The 16,700-nt window shown below is 40.5% G+C and overlaps 1 protein-coding gene across 1 annotated transcript in view; it reads left to right on the top strand.

The window, feature by feature from the left end:
- The window catches only part of thsd7ba (thrombospondin, type I, domain containing 7Ba), a 140,457-nt gene that overhangs the window by 56,647 nt on the left and 67,110 nt on the right, over positions 1-16,700 (top strand). The window contains exons 7-9 of the mRNA XM_035173650.2: positions 733-933; positions 11,640-11,831; positions 14,435-14,666. Of these exons, the coding sequence (XP_035029541.2) occupies positions 733-933; positions 11,640-11,831; positions 14,435-14,666 (625 nt within the window). The remainder of the gene's footprint in view (positions 1-732; positions 934-11,639; positions 11,832-14,434; positions 14,667-16,700) is intronic.

The raw sequence follows: 16,700 nt of genomic DNA, 5'->3' as shown, positions 1-16,700 counted from the left end.
TATTTACCTACATGAGGATAACATGATAACAAGTATAGTGCAGCCGGTATGATCTGGGGATCTGCACACACACAAGAAACACACTCAAAGCTGATTTCAAACTTTAACAAAAAACGCCAGGTAATAATCATAGTAGTAGCGGTGTCTGTTGGGATGTCAGCCCGTCTGTGTTGTCTCACCTGCAGCACGCACACGCAGGTGAGATCAAATTTCACCTGCTGAAGGAAAATGGAGATCGAGCCTCAAAACTCTGGAGCAGTCGGCCCTCCACATCAACAACTGGACAGTTTTATTTATGTGATTTTATTTAATTATTCAATGTCTTGTTGTTGTCTTCTTGGCCGATTGTTTCATCTTTTTATTTTGGTATCTCCCCTGTTTTACCGCTACAGCACTTTGGGCAATGTCTGTTGTTTTGAAACATGCTTTTCAAATAAATTGACTTAATAAATATATGATTTAGAAGAAGTTCATACATGCAAACCCCACACAGAAGGACCTGGTTGGTGGAATTGATCCCAGTAACTTGTGCTATGAGTCAGTGGTGACCATTAAGCCAATGCGTTGCTTACACAGTTAAATGAATGCATCATAATGGTTTATTTCAGTGATGGGCTGACGAGGGGTCGGCTGATTTTTACACGTCGACATGATCACTGTTTAGTGCAGGAATATCAGTGGCTTCTCTGACAACCTTTTCTGTTCCCTCCCTTCGCTCTTGCTTGCTGGCAGGTTTCAGACAGAGGAGGAGAGAGGTTTCGTGGGAGTCCAACAGTTCTCCAGACACCTGTCCTCACCTGGTCGAGTCCATCCCCTGCGAGGACCCTGCCTGCTACCTGTGGCAGGTCCAACAAGAGGGAAGCTGCGTTCTCAAGAAACAGCCCTGTGGTCCTGGATCTGCCGTCCAGAATGTGACCTGTGTCAGCTCTGAAGGTACCATGCTGGATTTGGATTTTAAAGGAGCACTTCATCTCATTTTATTATAAGTAGTTTAAAAAACATTTTGGGTTTTTCATGAAGTCCAGAATGGCGAGATGGGGCTTTAGCCTTGGCGGAGGAATGTGCACTCAGGGCGGCCTTCTAGTTTCTTAGTTTTTTGAGTTAAATAAAACCAAACAAGACAATGAAAAGCATAAACTGTAATTCAACAATTTATACATCTCATAAAATGACCATCAGTTCCACATCATTCATGAATAGTTCATAGTTCACTTTTAAAATCACTGTACAATGAAAAAAAAACTGGTGAATTGATTTTTAAAACTGGTCAGTCTCTGCTCAGATCTAAATAACAGCTATGATTATTTGTAATTCGTCAATACGTGTATTAGTATGGATTGATTCATTTCTTCTTTTCATAATTTTAATATGGTAATAACCATAAAGTGCAACACTTATTCACAAATGTAATTAGAGCCGAGCTTCAACACGCAGTAAAATTCATCAAGGCTGTAACAGAGCCACCAGCGCTGTGGTCTAGACACATAATGTTATCGATTGCATTGTGATGCATGAACTATCAGGTATAATGTGATCCATTGTGCTCAGCCATATCATTATGTCGGGTGATAGTACCATCAGTGTTAACATGCATTATTCATGAGGGACCATCACCAAGTTTATGGGCACAGAAAACACTGACCTGATTAAAAGTCAGAATCGCAGCTTCCTACCCGACATTAATTGCTCATTTCCATAGATTAGAAACCTAATTGCATCCTTTTTTGCCTGTGTTTTATTATCCTGTCACAATGGATCATGTGTCTGTTTATCAGGAAGGCAGAAGAGGGTCTAAATATATTAACCAACTGGAGAGTCTAATGAGTTTTGACAGGACATGTATGAATATGAGCTTTGGCTGGTTTGAGGCTTAAGTCTCACAGAATGATTTGTGGCCGATGTATTGTTAGTGAATGTTGAAGTGTTGGAAGATGTTTCGCTGCGGCCTCCTTAATTGGCTTATACCATTCGTGCATGTTGGGTTATTCAAACATGTGCACATAACAATGCGAGTTGCTAAGTGAAACAAGAAGGTGTGTGTTTTCACACTGCAGACTGGAAAAGCAGTGATATATACTGGCTTTACTCACAATGAAAGCTGGTATGATTCATTCTGATACTGTGTGATTGAAACATTTTTCATCAGGCTACATGAATTGTTCCCTGGAAAGTCTGTCAAACTGTCCAAAAACCCAGCGTTTAAGAAAGTGGAAAAACATGTTTTGCCCCATGTCCTGTCCCTCCAACAAATTTCATGAAAAACCTTTCAGTAGTTTTAACGTAATCGTGCTGTCAAACACACAGGGGTGAAAAAAATAACCTCCCCTGCAGAAGAAGTGTACCAATATTTTGCCAGTAATGTATAAACAAAGAAAATGCAAAAATGTGTATACAAACATTATAATTGCTGTGTAATATCCAAAAAGTCTAAATTCCAGCAAGTCCTCACAGCCATTGAGGTCACTTTTCCCAAACCCTTGGATATGACTCATAGGCCATTTGTAAATGTTTCCAAGGCTTGAACTTGGGCAACCTGCGCCCGGAAAACACCAACACCGACAACTTTCTTCACTCCATTTTATCCACTTATCTTCCTTCTCCCCCAACGGAAATTGTGTTTTCATAACTAGGTATTTAAGTAAATACACCTTTCCAGTAACATAAACGCTTGAAATTTATTTTACCGTGTAATTTCTTACACAATGAACATTCGGCAAAATAGAAGTAAAATATTTTACTTCCTTCATTACTCTTGTAATTACCACCGAGGCAGGTTGAGGTCACACAACAATAAAATGCAACTTTGAGTCATAATAAGCTGTTTGCATAAGATCTTTTATTTCACAGGAGGGCCAAAAAAAAGGGATGATGATTCAACACTGCTGACAGTCTTAAATTAACGTTTCACATAAATGCGTCATCAACACGCTGATTAAACACACATGAAGACATAAAGAGCCGCTGTTCATTATTTCTTAGAAGAAATGAATGGTGGACACATTGAAAAACAGGTAATTACAGTGACAGAATAATTCTGCTGCTCAGTTTGTTATGTTTCGTGCAAACATCTCAGTGACCCCCTCTTTGATCGTGGCAGGTTTTAGCTCCAGACAGAAGATGTTTTCAGCGGCTCTACCGTGGAGCTGGACATATGAGTTCGGTGGACCTTGGAGAGAGCAGCCGCTACATGCCAGTCTCCCTGCACATTCAGTTCCACCACATTCCGGCTCTCCTTCCCAGCTGTTACACCAGAGAAATGATGGGCACTTTGTCTGCAGTAATGAATCTGTTGGAAGAAAGGCGAGAAGACATGCTTCTCCTCTGGAAGACATCAATTCTAAAGCTTTTGCTAGTCGTGAAAAAATACTGCAGATTAATTGTATTTCAAGTCTTTCAAGGTCAGGGTTTAGTCCGAGCCTCCGCACGGAGAACACTTGAAAGAGAAAACAAATTTGAGTCAAAGTGAGACAGTGAACTACCTGCATGTTAACCTGACCTTCTCCCACTCTCTCTTCTTATCGGTTGTCTCTCGGGGTGAAGGAGGGATATAAAAAGACAAATAAAGAACCACAGATCTAGTTCACTACAAAAACCACTTCACATTATCTCAGCGTTCTTCACAGATAAAATGTCCAGATCCATCTGGAGCCATTCCAGCTCACTCAGATATTCTGTTTGAAGAAGCTGGATGTATCAGTTGTCTCCAGAGCTGCTAATTTGCTCTAACACTTTATCAAGATCTTCAGGGGCGGTGTTGAAGTGGGACCATTCTGTAAGGGCTATTTTGAGAAAGGGAATAAAAACTTTTTTACTTCATTCATAATGGATTTAGAAGATTAAACAAAAAAATCAATCAGATAACATCTGTTTAAATTTTAGGACAAACAATCGAAGGTCGACAGTTATAATTACACTTTTGATTTCATAATTTGAGTGAAGTCACTAATTACCTCCACCAAGGAGCTTATTTTTTCATTAGTGTTTGTTTGTTTGTCTGTTAAGCCCCTTTCTCACTGGTTAAAAAAACCCACTAACACCCACTAACATCTGGCTTTTGTCTGCAATGAGAATAAATACAAATAGCATTCACCTCTGGGTTAAACAACTCTGCAGTAGACACAGAGTAGACGCAGGGCTTTCATTGGCTCAGCAGTGATGGAAACATGACACCCGGGTGACTGCGTTACTTTGGTGAGACTATAAGGTGAGGGAGCGCCCAGGAGAAATAAACAGCAAGGTAAACTCTTCTACTGGCAAAGGGAAAGGAGTCATTTGCTTTTTTAAATCGGGTTAACCTGCATTTATAAAACGCCATATACATTTTGGTGTAAAAGAGGAATTGGTTAGCAGCATTACAGATAAATCTACAGGACGGATTAGCAGAAACCCTGGTGGAAGGACGCGGTATAGGTCAGGAAGTATTTTTTTTTTACTTTCTTAAACATAGAGAGATATTTTTTTGACATTTTCACCAATTTCATTTATTAGTGTGGATGGGAAAAATCTGTCACATTCACACAACTGATTTCTGTAAGTATGTTTCATTAAGTGCAGCTTAAATACATTTACAGGGACAGTTGGGCCTTGTGTTTCACTGTGCTATTCTAGTTTATTAATATATGACCTTGTATCAGGATGTAGGTTAAAGACTGAATTCCACCAATAGTTCAACAAATTAAAACCACTTCAGTGACTGTTCCAAACAACCACTTGTCCCACATATTTTTTTTTTTTTTACAACAGCTCCAATTAAAGTAAGACCCATTTTGCCCTAGAGGTGGATTGTTAATGTCTTTATGTGAAACATCTTCGGTTTCCTGCTGTGTGTTTCCTGCGAAGAGCTCTCACTCATAAATCTCAGCACTTAACTGTTCTGCAGGAGGAGCAGTCGTAGTCTGAGCTGCAGGAAAGTTTCCGTGTGTGTTGAGAGTATAGAACCTTCAAACATACATTTCTTGATTTCTATCATTTCCACTTTTACTCAGAGTGCAGACTGAGTGTGGGAGAGAAATAAGAGGTAGGAGTGACTCATCCACAAAGATAAAAGCATTGTTTACAATAAGCAGGAAGCATCTCTGATATTTGTAGATGTGTGTATTTTTCTTTTCGTTTTAAGTAGTGGCAGCTTGTCTTGTAATCATACAGAGACACCGATACACAAAGTTCATGTTTATTTTAAGCAGCTAATCAAAGACGTGGGAGCTGAAGTTCAGAGTAATTTATGTTTAACAGACACGTTTTCACAGAGAGTGAAAAAGAGAGAGTCTGTTTCTAATCCAGCTCGTCTTCGCTCGTCTTGCCTTGTCCTGTCTCGTTGTTTGTACCAAGACTTTTATAAATTGGTCAATCAGTACCTATATTGTCCTCGGCTAGTTTCTGCAGTGTCCCCATCCCAAGCAGAAGGTCTTTGTCATACAACTAAAACCTTCTGGAACCCGCAAGAAAAATCCTCTAAAGCACGAGAACATTCATACAGCATTTGCAGATTTGGACCTTAGCCTCTGAAATAATAAGCTTGACTGCGTAGGAACATCTGGATCAGTCGAAAGTTCACCCTTTTCAAACCCGACTGTTTCTTAACTGAATATTTCGAGTTCAAACCTCCTTGTTGTCCATTATCGTTTTACACTAAAAGTTCCCTGCTCTTGTTGACTGCTGATTGCTGAAGCCTGTGGAAAGGTCAGCTGTGCTCAGGCTTTTCTTTAGCTCACCATTCGTAAGGTGTTGCACCGTCAGGAGAAAGCCTTTATGTTAGAGGGTGAAGAATAGCTGATATCTTTTTTTATGATTAAGTTTATTACTTCCACCAAGGAGGTTACGTTTTCACCCTTGTCCCTTTGTGTGCTGATTAGTTTGTCTGAGAACAAGATAACACAAAAGCTGCTGGATGGATTACCATGAAACTTGGTGGAATGATGTGATACAGGTCAGGGGAGGAGAACCCATTATATTGTGGTGCAGATCCGGATAAGATCCAGGATTTGTTTTCCCCCAGAATTTTACAAATGTGTGCATCTGCTTATATGCCTGAATAAAGATATCAAAGAAAATGGTAAAACACAAATTTTAAACCGTGAAGAATATTGTCATTGATGTCAACTTATATTTACCCTCTGCTAAAATAAGAGAATACAAAAAAAAAAAAAAGGTCAAAATGGTGAATATCCCTTGGACGTTTGGTTTGGTTTGAAATCAGGCTTTGTAGATTTCACTGTCTTCATTTTTTGTGTTGCACTGTTTTGGTCTTTTGGCTTTAGATTGATCTTTCCATCATCAGCAGTGGATCCCTGGTCAGTAGGATGATCACGATACACCCTCACCTGAGGAAAGCCCAGTCGCGGTTGATCGAGTGTGTTTCCCCATCATGTTTTGTTGTATAGCAGCTATTTTTAAAGCTGGTGTGTCACCTGTCAGGTTCCATTTAAGAAGGGGAACTTCAGTGAAGTGTTTTTTCTCCACTGTCCCTCCTGATTGAGTAAGCATTTGTTTTCCAATCTCTTGTCTGCGTTAAAACTTCTCTGCACTTTCAAGCCTGAAAACTCACGAGGTTGTCCGGGAAAAAGTCGGCTCCCCCCCCCCCGTAAAGAGTCGGAGACAGTACTTTTTCAGTGAATTTTATCTGATAGGGAATTACATTTTTATCTATGGTTGCTCAAGCAGTCAAAGAACATCTTCTATCGCAGACGTGAATACCGGCTTTTATTGCTGAGCAAACACACGGGTTATTCCTGAAGTCACTCAGGTAGGGATGAAATGGAATAGACTGGTGCTGGGCTGTTTAAGGACATTCCGCTGCTCAGCCAGGAGGATGATCCACTGGGATTGAACCATGGGAAAAAAAGAAAAAAAAACTTTCTTACTTTTCTGAAGAAAGTGCATCAATCTGGTGCATCACACAGTCTGGATTCACTAGTGTGTTTGTTCATCCTCCTCCTCATCTGTGTTCAGCCATCTGCTGGTCCATGTCAAGCTTTTGAGATAAGAGACGTGCTCCTCAAAGAGTCCTGGAAACATTCAAGGACAATATGTTCTAATTAGTCCTTATCAGAAGTCCACTATATTTACACAGCACACATCATTTAATCTCTTTCTTTTATTTTAATGAAGTAAACTGATAATTATATTTGTAAAGCATTAAGTGTTAAATCTCATAATGAATAATATATTCTTGTTACAGTCTTTTTGTTAGAACATGATGTATGAGAGTGTTGATTGGCTGAAAGCTCTGGCACGATTGTAAAGGTGTGATTTTTGCAATTCCTTCAGCACATAATCGTTACCATATATAATATGTAGCCCCGGAATTAGAATTGTAAGGCCCCTCGGTTTACTGTCTGTGAAATGTTTACAGTAAAAAGCAGAAAAAGTGATTAATTTTGTTGAAATTGTGATATAACCTCAGGCAGTTCTTTTATTTTAAATTCTTTTTCATTTAAATTTTTCATATTAGCAGGTTTTTCTTTCATACTCTCCACAATATTGTTAGTTTTACGATCATAATAGACATTTTTCAAAATAACTTTTTTTTTTAAATATCCCCTGTCTAGACTTTTAAATGTGTTTATGAAGAAGGAATTGTAATAGTGTATAGATGCTGTAATAATATGCTGTATTTGTTTTCATTTGTGTTTTAGTGTCACTGGGTTGTATCTGACCGGGGGCAGGTCTCATGGTTAGTCTGTCACAACCCCTTCCTGTCTCATGTTGGCTTTTGTTGCATTCATGCAGACTTGCAAACAAACTTTAAATGCTATTATCTGCAACTTTGCAAAACACAATTACCGTCATCTTTTTATTGTTAGAATGTGCATTGGGGTTTTTATCTCAGAGTTGTTGCAAACGGATGTAAACAATAATATTGCACCTTACACAGAACAGCACTTGTTTTATTCCTCAATGGTTTTTATTGTAAACTGCAGCAACATTATAAAAAAGTGCTGTGTTAGCCCGCTGGCTGTTTGCCCCTGGCTTAGTAAAGATGTTTTGACAGCTCACACGGCTCCCATTCGCTCCACAGTGTCCACACACACCAGCGTATAGTCAGCCCCGCTCCACAAACCAACCACCAACCACAGCGCTCGCACATTCAAACAAACTGGTCGCAGCAGTGACTGACAGTTGATATGGGACAAATTGGACCCCCCCTATATATAACCTCTAGAAACCTACACATAGTCTGACGTTCCTGATCCTCACTGTCACCCAGCAGCCTGAACTCTCTTCCGCCCGACTGGTCAGCAATATTCAGGTAATGGCGAACTCGGGCGAGCGACCCTAAACTTGGCTGAGTGACTGTCGCTGATAATGAAAACCCAAAAGTAGCGAGGCGCTGAAGTTTATTATTCCATTCACACACGGATACAGCAAAAAAAAAACATCAATTGGTGACCCAGGCTAGTTTGTGAGAGCTCACTTCAGCGTGCACAGTGATTTCGCTCAATTTGCCTTGTTGCATTTTCCCACCAGCTTTGTCTTAAAAGCTGCCTGCGAAAAGTGGCAGTGATTATTAACTTTTAAGCAAAAGGCGAGGACCTCTTCCCCCCCCCATCCCTGTAAATATACCTGAATAATATCAGTGAAGACGATTAATTGGTGTGTGGGCGAGCTGAATAGAAATCATGTTGAAATTGCATGCAGGAGGCAGTGATATTATATCTGAGTAAGAGCCCCAACTACACATCCTTGTATTAATAATGCAAGAGGACCCCTAGGGCAGCCGTCTATTTGCAGAGCCCCCCCCCCCCTTCAACATGCGGTCTCACACATGCGCTCACACACACACACACACAGGATGTGACTTTGGACTCATGTTATCATGAGATTTCTCCTCAGGGCGGTGTATCCAGGCAAAGCTTTGTGAATCAATTGTTAGTTTTTGTTTGCCAACACATTCACTTGTTCTGTGCGATTAGACTTTCAAGCAGAGCAACTGTTGAATAATTAGATTTTGTACTGTTTGTTAAGGGAAAGCCAACACTTTGATTTTTTGACTAAAACACCTCTAAACAAGTTCTTTAATATGCCCACGGAATGAGGAAGTCTGTTATGTTTTGAGTGACACCCCACACATTTCTGTGTATTTGTTTGATGTAAGAATCTAATACTGTATAAGTGCCAACCATATACAGTAACGTTTTACCTTAGTAAGCAGAGGATTAGCTGAACATAGGGTCTCTTTGTCCTCTGAGAAACAAGCTGAGAAGTTGGTGCTTTGCTCTGTGTCAAAATATCATCAACTTACCGACATCCTGTTTACTTGTAAGTTCAATGATGCTTTACCTTCCAGGCTGTGCAACACAGGTGCTTCTTCTGCCAATGGAATTTGTTGAAATGATTAAACCTGATAACTTTGCTGTGTGTGGGAGGTAATGACCACAACGTTAGTGTCCACCATATGTTCTATTCTTTGTAAATGTCATTTGTTTGGCATATTTAAACGTTTGAAGCAACATTTTAAACCAGAATGGCTCAGTAGAGCGCATACCTCTGTCAAGGCCTGACTCTCCCCTTAGATTCAAACAAGCTGCACCAAATTACACACACTGATAAATATCCGTTTCTTGATTATATATATTTTTAAATCAAGATGCATGTCTAATTATTCACTGGGAAATCAATCACAATGTTGAAGAAAGTGAAAATAAATCCTGGATCCGCCCCCTGATCCAGATAACTACCAACAACATTTATTATTTGTTTCTAAGTGCTGTAATTTTTGTGTAATCTTGCCTACAAAAAAACTGAACAGGCTTAAAAAAGCTGAATAAATAAATATACAAGAGAACAACAAACCTCAAAGCAGGAATGAAATATATGATTATGTAATTATGTCATCTAACTGAAAACTGCAGCTTTGGTTTCTGTATTGGAACAAGTGAAATGTGATATCTGCTTCCTTTACTTTAGATCAAACTTTCTACTTTGACTTTAATTCACATTTAAAGGTTGAGAAATGTTGTCTCGCTGTATCTAATTGTCAATTTTCATCTATTCCAAGTGCAAAATGGGTCTTAACTCCCGGACATGTAGTGTCAGTGTCTGATCTCTGTCAGAAAGGTTGATTCACAGCGCCTGTGGCACGTATCCCTGTTTCCTATAAAGCTGATTGATTTTTGTTTGTTAACTTTGTCGAAGTCCATCCATCGTCCGTTCGCTTCGGCACTAATGAAAGTTATGATGCATCCCGTTACAGTAGCCTGTGGGACCTGGGCCAGACTAACGTCTCCCTCTGTACACACACTCTTACTTTGAAGGATGGAACTCTCTGGTGCCTTCACTTTACGGGCAAAAAGACTTTCAAACTCCCCCAAGGGAGTCTTTCACATCTATTGGATGAGACCATACCTACGTCTGCTCTCTGCCCTCCTCTGCATCGAGGGTATTCGCTTGAAGAAGTAAAAAAAGACAAATTGATGACAAATCCACCCTGGGGTTGTTATTGTTAAACCATATTCCATGATGTAGTGGCAGAGTTCAGCCAAGTTAATGATACTGCTGTGTGTGAGCGTATATATATATATATAAAAAAAACAATGCTGCGGCTGCTGCTGGCATTGTTTTGACATCTGGATGGCATGCCTGCTTCTGGAATTGATCTCTCTCTCTTAGACGGAGAGACCGTAGAGGAATCTGTGGCACTCGGCTACCTCTGGGCAGGGATCAACAAAAAAAACTCAATGATTTTTTCTCTTCACAAAAGGTTGAATTCATTCATTAGCAATCATATGAGAATATTCTTCTGTAATTTCACAGTTTCATCTCACAATCTAACATTGATTATTGTGTGCAGAGCTGCGGAAAAGAAGCTCCTTTTCTTCACTGGTTCACTAAATGAAAGAGTTAACATGGAGCTGTGATAAATATTTCATACCGTGGCTCCCAGTTGAAGGCTGAAGGATAGTTTTTTCAACTAGCTCCGAATACCAATGGGAAGGCCTTATAATTTCCTTTAAATAAAATGGAATTCTATTTGTGTTTGACATTTGTGTTTCATTGAGGAGAAAATCTTTTTCTCCTCAAGGATCAAAAACGTATTTTCTTTTTGCCGGGAAACTTCAACCCTGAGAGAAAACTTACATTTAGCATAGTTTTTTTTTCTAAAATCATCAAAGTATGCATCTTTAACGAACAACCATGTTTGTGTCCTACACTCTTACCGGTTGCATGTACATATGATTTAGCCTCACCACATTTATTCCTCGAAATCACACTGTTATCCATCCATGATCTTATTCCCATGTCACAGCTGAACACCTCATCACGTACACGTTCCCCTCGACCCTTGGTGGAACATGCAGACTGTACTGAAAAGGGTAAACAATTGAAACACCAGACACCTGAGGCAGGTGGATCATGTCAAAGTGGCTGACCCACATACTTCTACACTGTGTGAGCACTGCAGGGTGAGCAGAGTAAAAAAAACCTTTGGATGTGTCCTGCATTATGCATTTATGTGGATGAAATCCATTTTGTAATCCTGTTATCTGATTAGAAGTGTGATGGTAACGCTCGACTTGATTTTAATCCAGTGGTTCCAAGTGCAACATGTCTCAGGATCTTGATTCTAGAGATTAGTTTGAGCCCCAAAGTCTGATGTCTGTGCTTCTTTCTGTTTTCTAATTTGACCTCGTCCTCTTCAGGGGAAGATGTGCCGGTCGGCCGCTGTGGTGATGACCCTCCACCCACAGAAGTGGCCTGCGAGGTGGCCTGTGCCGCAGACTGTGTGGTCGGCTCCTGGTCCTCCTGGTCGCCCTGCTCGCACAGCTGTGCCACCAAGAGCTCCGAGGGCCGACAGAGCCGCTCTCGCACCGTGAGGGCTATCCCAGGGAAAGGTACTGAAACATCCCCATGGGTTCTTTGGCTTTTTTCATTCTAACTGAATGAAGTGTGTTTATTGCTGTGTTTGCAATGGAAATCATCTCACATGATTCCACTCAGCCAATCACATCGGCGAGAATAAGTAAGAAAAGTAACTTCACATGGCGTGCACAGTGAAAACAGAGTTTATAATCAAGACTGGACAGACATTATACTTGATTTGATTTGTCAGTTGTTGACTACACACAGATGTTTATACATCTAATATTTAAATATATACTGCACTGAATCAGAATGTTAATTAGACATTATGACGTTGTGGATCTTCCCTGGAGGCGATGCTCTTTATCTGGACCTCTCTGGATTTTAATTAAATACCCCTGGCTTCGATTGTATCAGGGTGTATTTGTGTTATATGCAACTTTCTAATTAATAAAAAAAGATTGGGTTTCAAAATTATTAAGACAAACATGTAGTTGTTCAGAAGGACAGAAATAAATTGCACTGTAAGTATGTTTCTATTGTGATGTAGGCACAAGGGTTTGACAAGGAATGAAGAATGAATAAAAAAATATGTCTGGTTCTGCCGCATTAGTTCTGATATTTGTTCCGTCCATCTTTACGTCCAGCAGTATTTTTGCAGAGCAGTGCTAACTCTGCAGAAAACTCTGTCAACTTTCAGTGTATTTACAAAAACTGCTGTGGTACAGTAAACCAGGAAACAAATTGCTCTGTGATGTTTTCAAAATGGACGACTGCAGATATCAATACTTTCACTGGACATCAAACCAAAGAAACTAACAAACACTTCACAAATGCTGACTCTACTTTAGCTCTTGTTTCTGTAGATTTATTTTAAATATTTGTGTGTATATATATATTTTTTAAAGTTTAAATTGACCCTCAGTTTATTTATGTCTGCATGCTCCAAGTGTTGTGTTTTTAAGTCAGACAGCAGAAAGTTGACAGCCAGCGACAACGCATTAATCCATATAACCAATAACAGCTAATGAAATAATCTCACATTTTAAGACAGGTTCTACACTGTGCTGACAGAGGTGTGTGTGTCTGTCTGTGTGTGTGTGTGTGTGTGTGTGTGTGTGTGTGTGTGTGTGTGTGTGTGTGTGTGTGTGTGTGTGGTTCATGCTTCAGACTTCACACAGTCCCTATCTCAATACATATTAAGTAAATGTATTTATGTAACGCTCAAAGGTGTTTACAGTACATTCACCCATGCACACACACCCGTTCATACTTGTTTCTATCACCCACCATACACAGTCAGCAAAGCCGTCGGGTACTATTTGATTCGGCATCTTTCCCAAGGACACTTCAATATGCAGACTGGAGGAACCACCGACCGTCAACGACCACCTGTACCTCCTGAGCCACAGATAGAAGTGTATTGTTCTGTGCACACCACTGTGAGAAACATGGAGGAGTACGGGTGGTGAACATGTGTGTGCACATGTCTTTGTAAACGTAGCCACAAGTGACATGCAACTGTGGCTCAGGAGGTAGAGCTGTGATTCAACTCATCCTAGGCAACATGCCAAAGTGTCCTTGGGCAAGATGCTGAAATGCTAAATGGTCCCTGGTGACTGTTGTGTGTGGGTGTTGTATGTTAGTGTATGAAAAACTATGCATATGGAGAGGCTGTGTGAACATGTGTGTGAACGGGTCAATGTGACTTGCACTGTAAAGCAAAGTGCTATATAAATACAGTTCATTATGTCACTATGTTTACTGTTGTACAGATGTGTCAGTAAGACAGCTCTGTCTAAAGGAAAAAACTTGATTTAAATTCATATTTTGTCATTGAACTATTTACATAGCCCCCACAAAACCACAAAACATACAAAATACACGAAGACAGATCTACAAATTACACTGATAAGATGCATGATTAAAAAACAAAGTTACAAACCTGTAAAAGTTCTGATTTTCCTTTGTGCATTAGCGTCACCTGTTTGCAAAAATAAACGATAACGTCATGTTAAAAAATAACTAAACGTGCTCCTGTCGCATTATCTTTGCTATTGCAGTCTACAGCATCCACACGCACAGCTCTCACAGATTCCCCTGCTCTCAGTGACTGTCATTGTGGTTTATAATAGAAATGAACAGAGTGTGTCCTCATAATGAATAAATATATGACAAACGGCGCAGGGACTGGGGAGAGCTCGTGTGGCTGGAGGCAGCATTTTGGAAATGGCCTGTGAAGTCCTGTCTGCGCTGACCTCACCGCGACTTTTCATTTGTAATTCAAATTCCACAAGTAAGAACTTGTAAAGTGTCGGCTCAGCTAACCTCAAACAAACATTTGTTTAGTTGCCAAGCTGCCAGCAGTCAGTGATGAATATTAGCATTTGACTTCCAGCCACTAACTACAGCTTGTGCCTTGGGTGGAATATATTTCAGGGCTTGTGCAAATCACACTTGCACATAATGATGCTTTCATGGACTAACCGTTGTGTTACCTTGCGCATAAGCATCTGAAGACAAAAACAGGCTGATGGACTGTATCGCTGGAACACTGAATCATGCCCTCGCGGCTAAAGTTGTGCATCCGTCATGTCTCTGATTCTGTGTGGTCTCTTTGTATGTTGATGCTCAGATGGGAAGGAGTGTCCCACAGCTCCAGCCCTGGAGGAGTGGAGGGTCTGTAACGACCATCCTTGCGTGGTGTTCTACTGGGAGGCCTCGGCCTGGGGCCCCTGTATCCAGGACACATCCATGGATCTCAATGGCACCAGCTTGTTGGATGGGACCCCGACATGTGCCGTGGGCGTCCAGATCCGCAAGGTCACCTGCACCAAGATGAATGTCGGAGCTGTCATAAATAAAAGGTGCGCGCTCTCTGACCAGGCATCAGTTTTCATGTGTAATGCAATATTCATCGTAGCTCTGTAACACTGCAATTCAATCACTTTTTCTACGACGTCACTTTATGTTTTTTTAATATTGGTCTGTGCATATAAACTGCACAATGTTTTTATTGATTTCTTCCTCATAAGTGAGATGTTTTTTCACGTCATTACACTTTAGTATGTTTGGCTGAAGGCATCTTCTAACAGGCGTGTTTCTCAAGGTCTGTCGGCAGATGAAATCAATAAGACACCACCTTCCTCCTTCCTGTTCAGCTCTGGATAGCATTGAGGCAGACATGTGTCCGGCCTGTTGGGTTGAAATACTGCAGCACCAGAATCGTCCATGAGAGCATTGGCAGTCATTTTCTGTTTTCACTTGGGAAAACTACGTGTCTTTCTAAATTCTCCAGAGGAAATGCACAAGGCGTGATTGTTTTCTCATGATTTTAACCTCTATGCTCTCGCTCACGTATCCACTAATTCCAGCAACGTCTGTCTGTTTGTAGATCGTGTATCTTGCAAACTGTTCATTTTATCAGCTCCACGCTTGGCATGTGGATTGGTAATGGCCCAGAGAAGTGCAGCGCCGAGTTTGGTGCGATGTGATATGTTCAATATTAAGAAAATTCGAATAAACAGGTGACCAGGGCTCTGTGGTAGTCAGTGTGCCATCGGATATGGGCGGCAACTGGGTCAAACCATTTTTATTTTGAAAAGTTGAAAACTTGGTACTGGAGATTGTGTTGATTACTTAACAGACCATTGAAAAAGCCGACATGCAATGTATGAAAAAAACAAGACAGCTCAGTAAATCATTCAAACATATATGTAAACCACACACGAGAAGCAAATTCATTTCATTTAATTTCATTAAAAACATTGACTATGAAATCTTCACTGCAGATAAACCAGGTGGGATGAACACAGTTTCTCAATATCATGCTTAACCACAGAAAAAACAATTTAAATGTGTTGTTTCAGCTCAACACAATATTTTTTCCATTCTAAGTAATTGTCTCAATGTGTCAAATTCACCGACGAAGATGTCTATTGTAATTCTTCCCCCAATATGAAAATTCCACTGACAGAATAGCTCCGTCTCCTTATCCCTATCTGACACGGCTGCTTTGCTTGGTTTTACATATCAGAAAAACGAGTCCCGAAAGAAGCGAATGGTAAATCACGGCTGAGGCATAAAAGAGCTTTGTAAAATCTGGGGGAGGAGTTGAGAGGGGAACACATTCCTCTGACTCAAAATTCATTTAAGAGCGCAATCTCCATTTTCCAAAAGTGTCTTACTTGAAGATACGGAGAATCTGCTTTTACTTACTGACAAATGACCCAGATGACTTGATGCACTGTGAAATTACATCCCAGGAGCCTTCTACTCTTCTTTTGTGCTTTCTGGCTGTGTTTAGGATGTTTGTGTGTGTGTGTGTGTGTGTGCGCGTGTGTGTGTGCGCGTGCATGTGTGTGTGCGCGTGCATATGTGTGTGAACCTAAGATTCATTTTGCTTATGCTCCACCATTATCTACTCCTTTTTCAGCGATACAATATTAAACACTGCTAAGGGCTTTTGTGCTGTCACTGTAATGATGTTATGGCCCGCCACAGGAAGATAGATTTATAAATAATTCACAAAGTTTGCCCTTCTTTAGCTCAATATAATATTGACAGGGCCATAAAGTGGATTATGGAGAGGCTTTTGTCTTCCGCCCGCTCTATCTTCCGCCACAGAGGCTTTAATGAAAACTGTCATTTCTGCCGCTGCCGACAGATCTCACCTGCACAGTGTGTGTCTTGGATTAAATCAATTCGTCGCGGTGTTAATTTAATGGGAACAGCACCGAACACACAGGCAATGTTGTGGTTCATCATAGTTGATTTTGACCGTCGGTATCAGGTGAGTTTGGGTGTTTATGGGCATCTATGTGTGTGAGACATCATCAGGATCTGACTGTGTCCATACAGAGCAATACAGACCTGGCATAATTTATCTATTATCTGCTAAT

This window comes from Hippoglossus stenolepis, chromosome 13, assembly GCF_022539355.2.
Source record: "Hippoglossus stenolepis isolate QCI-W04-F060 chromosome 13, HSTE1.2, whole genome shotgun sequence".
NCBI lineage: Eukaryota > Metazoa > Chordata > Actinopteri > Pleuronectiformes > Pleuronectidae > Hippoglossus > Hippoglossus stenolepis.
This window is presented reverse-complemented; position numbering and strand designations above follow the sequence as displayed.